At 49.5% G+C, this 13,763-nt stretch overlaps 6 protein-coding genes across 6 annotated transcripts; 2 read left to right on the forward strand and 4 right to left on the reverse strand.

The window, feature by feature from the left end:
- Positions 1-74: 74 nt before the first annotated feature.
- On the reverse strand, positions 75-1,031 carry DACRYDRAFT_23059 (uncharacterized protein; the record flags this gene model as incomplete). Its single annotated transcript, XM_040773074.1, has 1 exon — positions 75-1,031. A coding segment is annotated over exon 1 (556 nt), but the record flags the coding sequence as incomplete, so codon positions are not given.
- Positions 1,032-1,347: 316 nt separating this feature from the next.
- Positions 1,348-3,141, reverse strand: DACRYDRAFT_117120 (uncharacterized protein; the record flags this gene model as incomplete). The annotated part of the gene is made up of 1 exon (XM_040770323.1): positions 1,348-3,141. The coding sequence occupies one exon, from the start codon at positions 3,139-3,141 to the stop codon at positions 1,348-1,350; it is 1,794 nt and encodes a 597-aa protein (XP_040627573.1).
- Positions 3,142-3,480: 339 nt separating this feature from the next.
- On the reverse strand, positions 3,481-4,488 carry DACRYDRAFT_23060 (uncharacterized protein). The gene is made up of 5 exons (XM_040773075.1): positions 4,259-4,488; positions 4,054-4,202; positions 3,885-4,004; positions 3,585-3,823; positions 3,481-3,537 (listed from the first exon to the last, which is right to left on the reverse strand). Exons 1-4 carry the CDS (start codon positions 4,480-4,482, stop codon positions 3,612-3,614), a joined length of 705 nt encoding a protein of 234 aa, XP_040627574.1. The 5' UTR covers positions 4,483-4,488; the 3' UTR covers positions 3,481-3,537; positions 3,585-3,611.
- Positions 4,489-5,741: 1,253 nt separating this feature from the next.
- Positions 5,742-7,700, forward strand: DACRYDRAFT_23062 (uncharacterized protein). Its single transcript, XM_040773076.1, has 6 exons — positions 5,742-5,937; positions 5,984-6,103; positions 6,163-6,387; positions 6,435-6,991; positions 7,044-7,344; positions 7,394-7,700. The coding sequence occupies exons 4-6, from the start codon at positions 6,866-6,868 to the stop codon at positions 7,570-7,572; spliced, it is 606 nt and encodes a 201-aa protein (XP_040627575.1). The 5' UTR covers positions 5,742-5,937; positions 5,984-6,103; positions 6,163-6,387; positions 6,435-6,865; the 3' UTR covers positions 7,573-7,700.
- Positions 7,701-7,841: 141 nt separating this feature from the next.
- DACRYDRAFT_23064 (uncharacterized protein) lies at positions 7,842-10,343 on the forward strand. The gene is made up of 9 exons (XM_040773077.1): positions 7,842-8,406; positions 8,460-8,782; positions 8,839-8,961; positions 9,008-9,114; positions 9,167-9,307; positions 9,356-9,585; positions 9,660-10,008; positions 10,057-10,200; positions 10,248-10,343. Exons 1-6 carry the CDS (start codon positions 8,191-8,193, stop codon positions 9,463-9,465), a joined length of 1,020 nt encoding a protein of 339 aa, XP_040627576.1. The 5' UTR covers positions 7,842-8,190; the 3' UTR covers positions 9,466-9,585; positions 9,660-10,008; positions 10,057-10,200; positions 10,248-10,343.
- A 291-nt stretch (positions 10,344-10,634) lies between these two features.
- DACRYDRAFT_108747 (uncharacterized protein) lies at positions 10,635-11,306 on the reverse strand (the record flags this gene model as incomplete). Its single annotated transcript, XM_040768721.1, has 6 exons — positions 10,635-10,693; positions 10,746-10,760; positions 10,814-10,930; positions 10,981-11,015; positions 11,071-11,143; positions 11,195-11,306. 6 exons carry the CDS (start codon positions 11,304-11,306, stop codon positions 10,635-10,637), a joined length of 411 nt encoding a protein of 136 aa, XP_040627577.1.
- Positions 11,307-13,763: the final 2,457 nt, after the last annotated feature.

Consider the following 13,763-nt stretch of genomic DNA (forward strand, 5'->3'; position numbering starts at 1 on the left):
CCTGTCCGCTTCTTTTCGATAGCTGCAGCCGGCGCCACAACCGAGCACAGAACATGAACTCCCGATACCGGTCCCTCGTGCTCATTGGGACGACATTGTCTGTGCTTCGGGCGAGTTTCGTGACGTAGTCATAGGCAGATTTTTTGGAACAAAGACTGTGTTGGTGAAAATCGCGCAAGCAGTCGAAGGTGACAGCCGTAACCGGGCTTTTGATAGTTGCGGGAAACATATCATGTTGCAGTAGCTGTATGAAGTGGGGTGAAGCAGAAGCACCTGCGCAAAGACCGATTTCCACCTCGTGCAGGCCATTGGTATGAACGACGGTAATTTTTCTTCTGTTGCAGTTGCTGCCGCAGCATTGGCAGAACGCCAGAATAGCACCGAGCTTTGTCAACGTAACTCGTTCGAAAAAAAGACCGTTCCACTTCTGTATCCGATGGAACGGTAGAGCTTTGTGTGCTTGAGCTATACACGCATCGCAGAAGCCCTGTCGCCCAAAACACTCGGTGCATCGGCTCACCGCTGAACCTTGCAGACAGTCACGGCACCGCTCTCCCGGCTTGAAAGGTCCTTCTCTCCTAAGAAGCTCATCCTCAAAGAGTTTCTCAAGTTTCGAGAACTCTCCTAGAGCAGGCATTGATGTGGAAGGCTCCTGAACGTAAGTTAGAGCGAATCAGACTTTGGGCACAGACGGTGCACACCTGCAGTTGGTCTTGTTCCTCCTCCTCCTCCTGCTTACTCTCTACCATGGGATTCATCGGTATATTCCAATTTTGTTTTTGGGGCGCAGGTAACTTGATGTATCGCGCTTTCTGCCTCGTACCGACCTCCACTGTCCGAACCCATCGACCCAATGCACCATCCTCAATGGTAGGAGTTGCTGCTTCCCTCTTGCGCTTCCCAGCCATTGGTGATCTTGTAGACAGTGCCGAATAAGATGATATCGTGTAATTTATATCTGAAGGAAGTTTTGATGAGTACAGTAGAAAATAATACTGATGAGAGCACGTCGAGCACGTCGTTCAAGTGGGGATGAAGTGGGATGAGCGAAGTGCAAAAGCTCAGGGTTCAGACACAAGCTGATCGATCAATATGTCGGACAGTATACAACAGTAGGACACATTTGATTTATCTCTTCCTACTGTACTAGTGTTACAGATACTTCTATACATCATATCTATTTTCATAATGACAAGGGAAGATATGATCTGGCACATTGTAGATACAGAAATAGCATTCGAATTCTTACCGGAATGTCACTTCTTCCTCCATCTCTACGAGCTCCAGGCACGCGTTGACCGAGTATAGTCTGATACAGCATGAAGGCAGTGATAGCGTTCGAGTTCATTACCATATTTTCATGTCTCGCTCCAACTCCTCGAGCTTTGGGCAGGGGTTTATCCAGCTTGAGAGGGTTAGATCACGGGACTGCACAGTCTCCATCAACACCTGCTTGATCTTCTTTGAAAGTTCCCTCGGCCAGCCCAAAGCAAAGCGGATCGAAATCAGTCCATTTCTCTCTCCGGATCTTTGATTGGCCATCGAAGCGATTCGTTTGGCGCTGAATGGATAAAAATGATTGCCATTGAAGGGATCGGCACGAGGATGGAAGAATGGGATGCATGCATCGAGTGTGAGGTCCTTCAGCGCGGGGAGTGTCCCCCCCGAACGGAACAGGTCGATGAATTTGTTGTCTAAGGCACCAGCAAACAATGCCAGAGACTCGATTCCACGAAGTCTCGTCAACACGCTGTTCCAAGCGTCATTCGTGCAATAGGCATGCTTGATAATAAGGTGCCGAAGACTTGATCCGTTCGCGTTTGCAAGGTGGATAAGGGACGCCTCCTGTACATCCAGGTCCACATCGTCGTATTGAAAGCTGATACAGTTCGGAAATAGCAAGAAACATTTCTGCATGTACGGCATGTTGAGAGCGCGCACAAGATATAGAATCTGCAGAGGATGGTCATTGATCTTCAATGACTGTAGCCTCAGGAATTCGACTGCTTGCATTCCTTCCACGATGTTCGATTTTTGGAGGACGAGGTGTTGCACGGACGATACGCACGCCAGAGAAAAACGAGTACGTTCTATCGGAGACATGATCTTTCGTGGGGCTTCTGCATGTTTACCGTGCGCCTCGGCCGAGATACAGAACAGCTCAGCATCCATCAGGGCAACCTTCTCCAATCCAGACAAGTTTACAGGCTTGCTTTCGACGGTGACAAGTTGGATGCTGGCGGGCGCAAGTTTGATTGTATGCAACTGGACAGCATCTACAACCCGCACGACTATGCGCTCGCTGTGACGCAAAAAGTCTTGCACACTAAGAGACCAGAGAGGAAGCTCGCCATTAATGTAGTTGCTGATTTCGAGGGGCCCGATGGCCCAGTCGTCGATATTCATACGCAGTGCGCGTACGCGATGCCAATAATCGATCAAGTCGCGTAACTGGTCGAACATAGCGTCACGCATATTCATCGATTCAGTCAAGACAGTGAGATTGAGATGGAGTCGAATGGTGCCTTCCGAGCCGCAGTGCTTCAAGTGATGCTCCAAGGTGCTTCGAGTCCAGGCGCCGTGAGTGACATCGTGAGAGGTCGTCTCAACCATGGTTGTATCACCGGACAAGGAAACAGCTTGCTCGACTAACTCTGCGAGAGCATCTTCATCCGGGAAATCATCGCTGGGGAGTGTTCCGTAGGTCGACGCGTCGTTGTCGTTCAAAGACGCCACGCTGCCTTCTGACGCGTCTGCAGTCACCACCGCTTCGTCGTGATCGTGCATCTGAAGGCCACTCTCCAAGAACCATATCCCTTCCCCGCAGCCCTTGAACACCCAGCAGTATCCCACCTGCAGCTCTATGGACCTCCAAAGCGAACTGTTGGTATAAGGGAGTGCTTGAAAGCGGCGGCAGACTAGGGCAATGTTGCATAGCTGATTCTTGCGTTCTACGTCGGGTGTGTCGGACAGACAATGCTCAAAGATAGCAAGCACAATCTCTGCCGAGAGCTTATCGAAAGGTGACTGCAGATCTATGCTCGTCTTGCCAGGGTGAGGAAGAGCCGACGAAGCGGTGGCTTCAGGGTTGGTGTTGGTCGCGCGATTGTTGGAGCTCTCAGGTGGATTGCGGTGGCTCATCTTGTCGATACATAAGAATCAAGATTAAAGATCGAGATTCGAGCACAGCTTGAGACTGCACACAGCTGGTGTAGAGGATGAGCGACGGAGACCCGTCGACTGCGTGAGAGTGTCTTGCGCCCCTCAATTTTAGGGGCTGTACACCCGAGGGTCCTGACCTCGATCTTCACCTGCCGCCTACTGACGAAGTGCCAAAAGACCATCCGGCAGAGCATATCGAGGGTGAAATCGATTATGTTGAGTGGGGGCAGGCCCCAACACTTAAATGCAAGCGGACTCTGCATCTCTTCTCCATTGGGAGATGTCGAGAAAGTCAGGGAAGTCCCGAATTAGAGTGCAGAGGAATAGCATTTGAATTTTCCAAATTTTGTAGACCCAGCTTATCAATACATGTACCTGCACTATCTGTCAGAGAGACACAGCGCATGTCGGGAAGAACCCACATAATGAATCTCCACCTCCCTGCAGCCCTACGCAACCTGTGTACCCATGCTCCCTTCAGCGCCATTACTTCGAGCGTCCTGCCTGAAGTGGACGTCGAACCAGTCAGCGTCGCTGGCCAAATCCACGCCGAAATCGCGGGAAAAGGCTCGCAAAGGAACAAAGGACCGAAGCCATGCGAGGCCTGGGAGCACATTCCACAGAAGCAGCTGCTTCATCTCCTTTTCATTTGAATTAGCATCTACAAAGTGCGATCAGTCCGTTTAACACATTTGGCAGTTAGAAAGAAATGGTAGACATACCCGAGAGTGTGGAGGGATCCGTCAGGCCTGCTGCTATAATATCCAACTCGAAGCCGTTCATCTTGCGTAATTCAGCAACAAGACCAAAAGCTAATATCAAGAGGAGGGTGTGTAGGCCACCTATGAGAGCAAATCAGCGACTGTGTACGTGATGCGCTCCCACACTTACCGGAGCGAGCAATGCGCGCTAGATGGGATCCTTCCCGATTGTAACGGTCGAACTGTTTGTAGGACATTGTGTGCCCATCAGAAGACGAGCTTTGACATACATGCTCCTCGTAGTACTGAGGAAGGGTTACGCCGTTTGGCGACATCGTTCTACGCAAGGAACCGAGTGAGTGGCAAGCCATAGCAAGGGCGAACATATTTGCTACTTTGACACCTTGCTGTTAAGCGCCATACACACCATCCACCGTCTCCACGTCAACAGATGACGGCAGTTATCGTGGTGAATAACGGATGAGATTGCGGCCACAGCATCGACATATTCTATGTTCGTGCCTCGAAACTCTTCTGCGCTCAACCCTTTCACAAGAGACGAGCTGAAGAGCTTCTTCAACTTATCACGCCCAGATGGTAATCCAAGATGGGAAAGCATCCAAATAAAGTGCTGCGCGGGAGTTCGGATCATCCGAGTAGAGTTTGGGGGTCTTTCCACGGTATACTGGATCTCTGACACCATGACAGCTGGATTGAGAGGATCTGCACTAAGCTTTCGGCGCCTAGCCACGGGCGCATCTTCGCCCTCCGTTCCATATTTTCGTTTGCGGCCATTTCGCAGTGGTGATAGATATGACGATGGCGCTACCGAAGGAGCTGAGGAAGCCTCCGAAGGGACGGGTGAGGTAGGTTGGAAGTGAGGCGGAGAGTACGCTTCGGGTGGCTCGGAAGGTGGAGCGGCATCCGATAGCTCATCGTCAGTGAGACTGGGGAATTCGCCTTCCTCAAATAATGATGTGACAGAAGAGTTAGAAGACCTACAGTATAACATTGACGAGATCGATCAAACAGTACCGAGTGAATATACAAACGGCTTACCTGGCCGAGACAATTCCGCACGTGGCTCAGTTTGAGCCCCAAAGCCATGTGTGCGGGCGGCTCCGGTCGTAATCATCCTAGTCTGCCAGCTGTGTTGGGTACGGTGGTCTGGAGCCCTACTGGAATCATGATTTTCAGGGTGTCGCCTAGAATTTTCCTCCAAAAGTCGAACCACCGTGCGAAGACGCTCCAACGTGCCAGAGTCAAGCGGCCCCTTTGCCATTTCGGCCAGCACGGACATCATTCCCGACCATTGCGGACCTGAGAAATTGAGTTTCCGGGGCGACGCACAGAAAGCATGACATGAATGGGGCCCGTCGTCGACTTCGGAGAACGGAACCCGGTCACCATCAGAGGCAGGAGGTAAAGATCGAGATCGTGCACTGTCGAACTGCATTGAAATGTGGTAGTTATATGGAATCGGGCCTTGATGGATCTGCCGCTTCTGGGAAAGCAATTGATGATCGTCCGGTATTCGGATCAGTAATAAGACGGGGTTCTTGGATATGACGGAGGTATTCTCAGATGAAAATGCTTCCTGTCACCCAGTGCACAGCATGAATGAGAAGCATTGCCAGGAAAATGAGCTCGTACCTCACTTAGTCTATCATCAGGCGCCTTAATTTTGCTGGATTGCAACAATATTGTTACAAAAGAACTTGCAGAGCTGAATGTAGAAGAAAGATGTGCTGGTAAGGTGGTGGCTAAGATGAGGGATCGATGGGCGAGTTGCACGAGGCGTTGCGTATTAGGGGAATTCCCTCAATATGATTCCACCAATAGTTCCCTTGAATCGTACTGTTCGCTCTGGCTACTCCTGTTTGAATAGGCCTTGATGTTCTTGCTGGTTCTAAGATCGAAACATCAACATGTGAAATATACTGGGCGACTCTCTCTGTAACTGCGGGATACAATATCGGCGGACAGGACCGACCGGACTGGCGGACGTCACCTCTGTTTCTATATTCGAACATCTTTCAACTGCGGCTGTCTGACATAGTGAGTACGTAAAATTGCTTTGGTATTATTCTCTAAATGGTGGTCTGAAACTCGATCAGCTCGGATCCATTTTCACTTGCAAAAAAAACCGTTGATAGGACGATCTATCAATCTCCATGGGCAACGATCGACTTCGTGGAAGAGGCTGGATTCTCATGTACTTGTGGAAGAGGACCCCGTTCGTACGTAGTATTCTCACTCTTGAATTCTGGAGTGCGTTTTGGGTTCAGTTCACATCTAGGAGCGTCTGGTGCTTTCCTGTGGCCATCGAGGCATCACATAAAAGGGTCGATGTGCTTCCACCAAACAGCTTCAGCAACGTCACGAATTGGCACCCATGTCTGGTATTGTCTATGGACCGCCTCGTCGAACAGCGGTTTGTAGACACCCGGACTGTGAAGTTCTTATCAATCCCGCAGTCAAGATATCTGCAAGTCCAAGAAACCCAGGAAAGCGATATCACTCGGTGAGTCCCATTACATTGTACGGCACATCAATTTGACGTTGTAAAAGTGCTATAATCGGCACTTCTACTGCTTCAGAATGGATCTAAGCCCATCTCATGGAAGATCAAGCCCACGCACAAGAAGCGGCTACCAGCCCCGGCAGACAATAGCGAGACCACCTAGACAACATCTCCCATGTACGAATGGATGTGGAAGACCGGCCAATCGATCGGGTTGTCCATGCATTCGATGCATTCACTGCTGTCCTGGTCCGTGCTCTCGACCAGGGCATCCGAGCCAGAACCCGACCGCGCAAGCCGTTGATATTGGGAGGAACAGGTCTTACGGAAACTCGGTATCTATGAGCATGGTGCCAGTCCTCCCCTGCCGCCGTCCTCTCCACCTTCATCTCCACCACCATCAAGATCTTCCTTGATTGAGCTAACCCACGTCTCGGAGACCGTTAGCCGAGCTACATCTCCCCCTTCCCCTATTCCTATGTGGAGTACGGATGCTCCGAATGATGCACCCCCAGGCCATACTGGTCGTGGCAGAGACATGCATATCGAAGAGGATCATCGTGAGGGAGTTGCAGTGATCTATATTTGGACCTGGGTTAGTGATATGTAGCTCCGAGTTCATCCCTCGAATGTGTACTCATACTCCTGCTCAGCACGACATACTCCCCTGGAAGATTCACTGGGACTTAACGCAATCACACGTGTTTTCACTCGACCTGCTTGCACGACGAAATAGAATGCTGCTCTCCCATTATGAGCATGGCAACGTGCGATTTTGGAAATACGTCAGTCACGAAAGGAGCTGGGAGCTCACAACGCCACAGGCGGAGCACCGGCTGTGGTCCGGGTGTTTGCTTCTTTTTAGCTGGACACTCGTTGGAAGCAGCCGGACGCGGGATTGGGCTGACTTTTTCTCCGCATTGCTCACAGTACATGATGTTAGCAGCGGTGCTGGGCGTAAGTAGTCCATCAAAAGGTCCCCTGCCTACTCTGACAGACCGCACAGGTCTGCAAAATTCGGAACAACGTAGAGGGCGAGAAAACGTGTCCATCCTCAGGCCTGTGCAACCGACGGGTCCTCTGATGATGGCAGTGGCCTCCGTAGTCGTTCAGCTTGTGCACGCCACTTCACAGCAGGAAGAGGCCAATCGCGAGGACGATGTCATTGACTTGACAAGCGACTAGATCGCAGCTTCATCTTACAATGGGCATTCAACTGCTGCCTTCTTCCATTGCTTAGATAGATCTACTACCCGCCTTCTTATATTCATTAGATACATGTACCTCCCGTCTTCTTCTATTACCTAGATATATTTCCTCCGGAAAGTAATTAAAGAAATGCGTGTTCAACCTCGCAATCAGGGTCCTACATCCTGGGGCGGAACTATACTACTACTTCTCTTTCCTTTTTCTTCCATGGTACCTCGATCCAATTTCCTACCGCCATGTATGGTCAACTCTATGCATTCTTCTTGGCAGTGCTAAGCTAAAAGGTTGCTAACTGGATACTGTCATCAATGTACCCTGAGGAATCTTAGGCTTATGGTTCTTATCTCGGCGATCTCTGGATAACGACGGACACCTGAATCGAAGCTGTGTGATACCCAAAGGAGGAGCATCTTTGCCCGTCTCCAAGTTTTTTTTTTCTCGTCATGCTAATGGAGCGAGTGTGGATCAGACCTAGAGAAGCCATCGTGGTTGAACTACAACTCTTCACCCCCCGGTCGACTTCACGTCTGTCCTATCGTCGTCTCCCCCGCCTCATCGACTGGCTCGTACTATACCACTCTCGCTCGTCAACACATGGGTGCTGCTGCAGTCAATATTCCACGATTTTCCAGCCATCAAATAGACTGGCTGAAAGAGAGACTTCCTGCATATGTGTCGAGCTGCGATGGTCGTCGAGGAGAGCCGCTGCGGTTCACCAAGGCCCAAGCCACCGCGTTTCTTGCTGCCTTCCCTGATTACTTTGCCCTGGAAGCAGAGATCCCGACAGATCTCTGGAAGGCATTGAGTATCGTATGTGATGCTGTAACATCGTCAGTTCTAGGAATCGCTAACAAATTGTGCAGAAAATTGATACTTGGTTCAAGAACCACAAGCGAATGAGGGGACAGCAGACAATTAAGCTCGAAATGAAATCTCCGCGTCACCAGCCCACTGCAATGCGAGCTCGGGAACTGATGGCGGCTCAGAGAGACGATATCCCATCGCTGGTAAGAGCCAAAGCAGAAGAACTGAACAAGCATTCGCTTGGCACGAGATCGATCGTAACCAAACAGCTCTGGGAAGAGCTACCAGATACCACCAAGGACGTGTTTATGGCGGCTGCGCGCGCTGAGAGAGCCGAAGGAGTCAATACGGAATGCAGCCTGTCGGAAAGGGAAAAACAAGAGTACGTGATTAGTTTCCTTTCGCGCGTTGACGACGACTAACCAGCTTGCGCTGCAGACACATTCTGAAGTTAGCTCGAACCGCAGCATCATTTATCAGGTCCTTAAAGGAGAAGACGGGGTGGACCTTTCTACTGCTCGGTGGGGGACGTCAGTTCGGGAAAGGACTGGGCACCTTAGTGTAAGCAGACACATCCAGCACGGTGCTGTGCTGACTGGATCGACAGGGTCGGAGAAGGTGAAACCTGCGAGACGAACCTTCGCTTTCAAGAGTATCACGAGAACTGGGAGGGACATGTCAAGCGGCCATGGATCGAATTCGTAAATGCGTTCGGTGTGTCCGTTCCAGAAACTGCGTCAATGCGAAATCGCTGACTTCTACACAGTAGGAGAGGAGAGGTCATACGGCCGACGACTACCACTCATTCCCAGGGCATACGGAATTCCCTGTTTACCTGAGGTTCAAAGGGATTGGACTGAGACTGATTACAGAACAATGATGCTAGGGTGGATGGAGGCTGTTTGGGGTACGTCGTTGTGAGATGTTTAGGATCCGAGGACTGACAGATTAGTAGAGGACGAAGATATGGGGGGAGCTCCTGCGATCTCCCAGCAGAAGCACCCGGAAGGCTTCCCCCTGGTGTTCACTCGAACGATATCAAAACTTGCAGTTTCATTGCTTTGATTGAAGCTTACGGATACGTACGTGAGCAGCAACTTGCAATTGGGGCAAACTACAGCTTTTTTGGCACCGGCTTGCTAAGGCATAACACGGAAGCATGGTATGGGGATGACAATAACCTAGGTATGACATTCCTTTGCTTACATCGGTTCGCTCTTCATTCATGTGCTGCATGGAACATCTAACCATATCGGCAGAAGACGAACTGCTCAACGACGAGGATATCGACATACACGAAGAGGATGTGTTCATTGCGAAGTCAGCTGAAGCAGAATCCCAGTCACTGCCAATCAGCCGCACTGGTGGTATTACATATCCTTCGCTGCCAGACTTTGAAGGACCACCTCCCGATGACTCCCCAGCGTGCTTCACGCCGTCAAGCGACGCAGAACAACCGATCGACACAGGGTCGAACGACAACATGGTTGAGACCTGCGAGGAGGTTGTCTTCAGCAAACCTAAGTTCACGCGATTAATACAACACACTGGTCTGGCTGGCTTATCGACGCTATCCGATGCTCGAAGGATGCTGGGTGGGGCAGACCCGTACGTTCGTATTGTACATTGAGCCAGAGCTGAACCTGCTCATAACAGATCTGAAATGGACCTCGGACGTCGTGTGAGGAAGCGTCGTTTCTTGGGTGAAGGGGAGGGAATGGGGACCGTGCAAAATGAAGATGCTCCGAAAAGCAGTTTGAAGAAGAGCTCGGCGCGAGCGCAGCGTTATGTCAAAGAAAAATACGTACTCCACTGTGTCGATACGATAACTAACTGAGACTTATTAGGACTCACAAAATCATTCGAATACGCCAAACCAAAAGAGGACGCGCGGGGAAGAGACGTGAAAGTACTGAGCAGTAGAAAAGGTTTCTAGATGAAAGCTGCTCGTACCCTGTCTATACCAGCTTTGTTCTTAACGAGATCCGAAACGACACCGAGATTTTCGGTGTCCTTTGAGTGTCCTTTGAGTGTCCTCTGAGTGTCCTTTAAGTGTACTTTGAGTGTTGCTGTGGATGAGCCGGTGTGAATCTCGCGGGCAATATACAGCATTTGGGTCATGAACGTCTGAGATTTACACTGAAACATGGCACTCATACGGGCTCAGATTACTCTGAGCTACTGAAGTCGCTGCAGAACAGGCCGACAAGAGAGGGGGAGAAAACCTCGGAGGCCTAGTCGAGCGCAGCGATGTGGGTTGGCGCTGCTTGCTCATCCCTCCTCACGGCGGTGGCTGATAAGAAAGTCAGTAAATGGGCACATACGATCAACGACCTGTGGCTCACTTCCGCCATTACAGCCTATCGGTACACAGTCAGCCTATATATTTTCTACGGTTCGACAAAGGACGCACTGTACTCCAACCAGGTGAAATCCTGCCCGTCGTCAGGATGGAGGCAGGTGCCAGGCGCCAAGGCAAATGCGGTAAAGACCGTCTTGTGGTTATTCTCGCCATGCAGGGTAATGGAGCCTGCGCAAGCATTGAGCGGGCCGTCAATTTGCTTGAAGGAAAGGACTCACAGAACGTCTGGCTCTGGGTGACTTTGAACGCCGCCCTTGTGCAAATATAAGATTGCCTATCGTGAGCACGTACTACGAGAGAGTGCAAACCTGGGACTGCCAAACGACTGCGAGACATAACCAGGCCGGATATCTTTGTAAACTTGGGTTTTGCCGCTGCAGTCTGCGGAGGAGTATCAGCGGTATTCGACATGTTCTACCTGTTTGCACTCACTGGGCCCGGTGAATGTCTCGATATCGATGAGATCTTCAGAGCGCTTGCGGATCGCAGCAGCCTGAACCATGAAGGGCAGCAAAGCCAGAGTGACAACTGAGGTGAAAAGCATCGTTGGAGCAGACACAGAAGTGTTGGGATCGACTTCTTGAGAGACTGAAACGCTTGACCGCGTTCGAACTGAAGCGGTAGAGATCACCTCTGGCTCTGACTTTATACGTTTGGAAAGACCATCACAGCAAGTCTTGGTAGCCCGAGTCGTGGTAAGGCTGAGTGCGATGGTTCCACCCATGCATATATTCCACCCTAGCTGTTTGGAAAGAAGCACTGCAACCTCGGCCACTGTGTCTGAGTCGCCTAATTAGCCCAATTCAGGTTCTGTCTGAGGTGTTGAGTTAAAGGGTGCTGCAATAGGGGAGCAGCGCCTTCACCATTGACCCTCGCAACCGCCTCCGGATGAGTCGCCGCAAAGGCTGTCCGCCGGTCCTAGGTGCCCTGCGGAGACACCCTTCCTACAATGCCCCTCTGGGGGCAATTGCCCTCTTCTTCACATGTGCTGCATATTTACTTGCACTCTCTGTGGCAATGAGAAAGAAAAGCATGAGAGATATTTCAGGGGTCCCACCCTTGTTAAAAGTCACAATATAGAGATAATATACATATTCAAGGAACAAAAATTCTCCATCACTTTAGTACATTGTTGTCATTACAGCCCTCAAAATACCTCCATATTACTTATGAGCATGTCTTCTTTATTTTTGATAACACTGTGGGAGAAATTGATTTTAAGACCCCTAAACTATCTCCCTTATGAGTATCTTGTCACTGCCACAAAGAGTGCAAGTAAATATGCAGCACACATGAAGAAGAGGGGCCTTATAGGAAGGTGTCTCTGCAGAGGGGGCACTAGAGGAAATTGCTCTAATATCCATACTTGCATCACCAAACCAGAAGGTACTGTACCATATTCCAGTTGCTGCTAATTGCCAATGGAACCCTCAAACAATCCATCACTTAATTAATTGGCATCCCTGGCATCAGGTCTACAGTGTTTGAATTTACAAACCCTGTTTGGGCCTTGAAATATACAGTACCCTGCAAAATTATTAACACATGGGACTTTTTAAATGGATTGCTTCATCTTGCTGCAACAATTGAGGAACACACAGCATTTTCCCCCATTAATGGTTTTACTACAGGTTGTAAATATATATGTCCTTGTACTCATTCTTGCATATCAAAGGATTTGAATGAGCAGAAAAAATGCCAGATGCAGTCTACATGGCTCACTCAGTTTTAGACTTGTCTGCTACAATGTTAGTTTTTACCTGATTCAAGTTGACAAAGGCTGAGATAATAAGCAGAAATTGGAGTTCAGAACCCTAACATTGGGGGTATGTCTGACTTGAGCTACCTTAAATGATAATAGCAAGGTAAATATTTATCTTTCTTATTTAGAAATTGCAGGTGCATGACAGGGACATATCTGTCAGGGTTTGCCCAGTTTCGGTGCAAGTTCAATACAATTGACACTGAAAAGCTCACTTCAGACTCAGTCTAGCCTGAATCTGTCAACCCTGAAGCAACACCACTCAATTACTTCGAAGCACCACCCTAAACAGTGGTAAACTGTACAGTCCCACAGCCTCTATTTTGATTCCATTATACTTCCATTTTCCTACATGTATATATACCAGCTCTGGGAGCCTTATGCCCCTTAGAGCTGATATCTCAGGAATTCCACTGTCAGATAGTGACAAACCTAGATTGAACTCTCATCAAATCCCTCCAACTGTCTGATTGGTACTCAAACCTAGACTTCAACCCCCTCGGACCACTTGTGACTTCACTCTACCTCTCTTGTCACTAAAGGCATTTCGGGCTGATTTGTTATATTGGCCCTACTGTCAACCACAACTTGAGCCTTTGTGTTCTCCTTGCTGCTTCTTGATTTTATCCGGTTCCTGTTTTGAGGATACTTTCGATATCTGGCAGTGTGCCCTGACAATGTCTAGCTTCACTTGTTGTTACTTGAGTGTGCCTTGAAATGTGCTGTGTGCCTGACAATGCCATTGATGAGACCAATCAATAGAAGGCAAAAAAGCGATTGTCATTATTTTTGCGGGGTACTGTATATCTTCGGCCTTTTAAGGAGCCCACAACATGAAATTGAGGCCAGGGTAGTCTGTTCTTCGCGACTATCGCGTTTCTGGTTTGTGGAGCTTATCCGCATGTGAAACGGCAACTTGCAGTGGATTAGGCATCAGAATATTAAGTATGCTACTAGAAAGTTCTTGGGATATGCAAATGAGCAACAGGCTGACAATAGAGCAGCGCGAGAATATCTCGGACGACTAGTAGAGCGCAGCCATGGGAGTTGACCCTGCTTGGTCACCCCTCACTCCGGTGTCTGATACGCAGGTCAGGAAACGGGCCGGGGACATACGATCAAATAATTGCTAGCGCACTTTAGTCGCAAGCTATCGATGCATCGTCAGCCTATAATCCCTGGATGCTAGCAGCAAGCACGTACTGTACACCAAGTAGGAAACCTGGTCGTCCTTTGATG

Source organism: Dacryopinax primogenitus, assembly GCF_000292625.1.
Source record: "Dacryopinax primogenitus strain DJM-731 SS1 chromosome Unknown DACRYscaffold_12, whole genome shotgun sequence".
NCBI lineage: Eukaryota > Fungi > Basidiomycota > Dacrymycetes > Dacrymycetales > Dacrymycetaceae > Dacryopinax > Dacryopinax primogenitus.

Excerpts from the sequence above, each read along its gene's own strand:
- DACRYDRAFT_23060 (XM_040773075.1), bottom strand. The coding sequence starts at position 4,482 with ATGCTTTCCCATCTTGGATTACCATCTGGGCGTGATAAGTTGAAGAAG. Across the intron at positions 4,203-4,258 it reads CTTAACAGCAAGGTGTCAAA|AACGATGTCGCCAAACGGCG; the intron begins GTAGCAAATATG and ends TTCCTTGCGTAG. Across the intron at positions 3,824-3,884 it reads GGATCCCTCCACACTCTCGG|ATGCTAATTCAAATGAAAAG; the intron begins GTATGTCTACCA and ends CGCACTTTGTAG.
- DACRYDRAFT_23062 (XM_040773076.1), top strand. The coding sequence starts at position 6,866 with ATGTGGAGTACGGATGCTCCGAATGATGCACCCCCAGGCCATACTGGT. Across the intron at positions 6,992-7,043 it reads TTTGGACCTGGGTTAGTGAT|GACATACTCCCCTGGAAGAT; the intron begins ATGTAGCTCCGA and ends CCTGCTCAGCAC. Across the intron at positions 7,345-7,393 it reads TGTTAGCAGCGGTGCTGGGC|GTCTGCAAAATTCGGAACAA; the intron begins GTAAGTAGTCCA and ends CAGACCGCACAG.
- DACRYDRAFT_23064 (XM_040773077.1), top strand. The coding sequence starts at position 8,191 with ATGGGTGCTGCTGCAGTCAATATTCCACGATTTTCCAGCCATCAAATA. Across the intron at positions 8,407-8,459 it reads TCTGGAAGGCATTGAGTATC|AAAATTGATACTTGGTTCAA; the intron begins GTATGTGATGCT and ends CAAATTGTGCAG. Across the intron at positions 9,115-9,166 it reads CGAATTCGTAAATGCGTTCG|TAGGAGAGGAGAGGTCATAC; the intron begins GTGTGTCCGTTC and ends ACTTCTACACAG.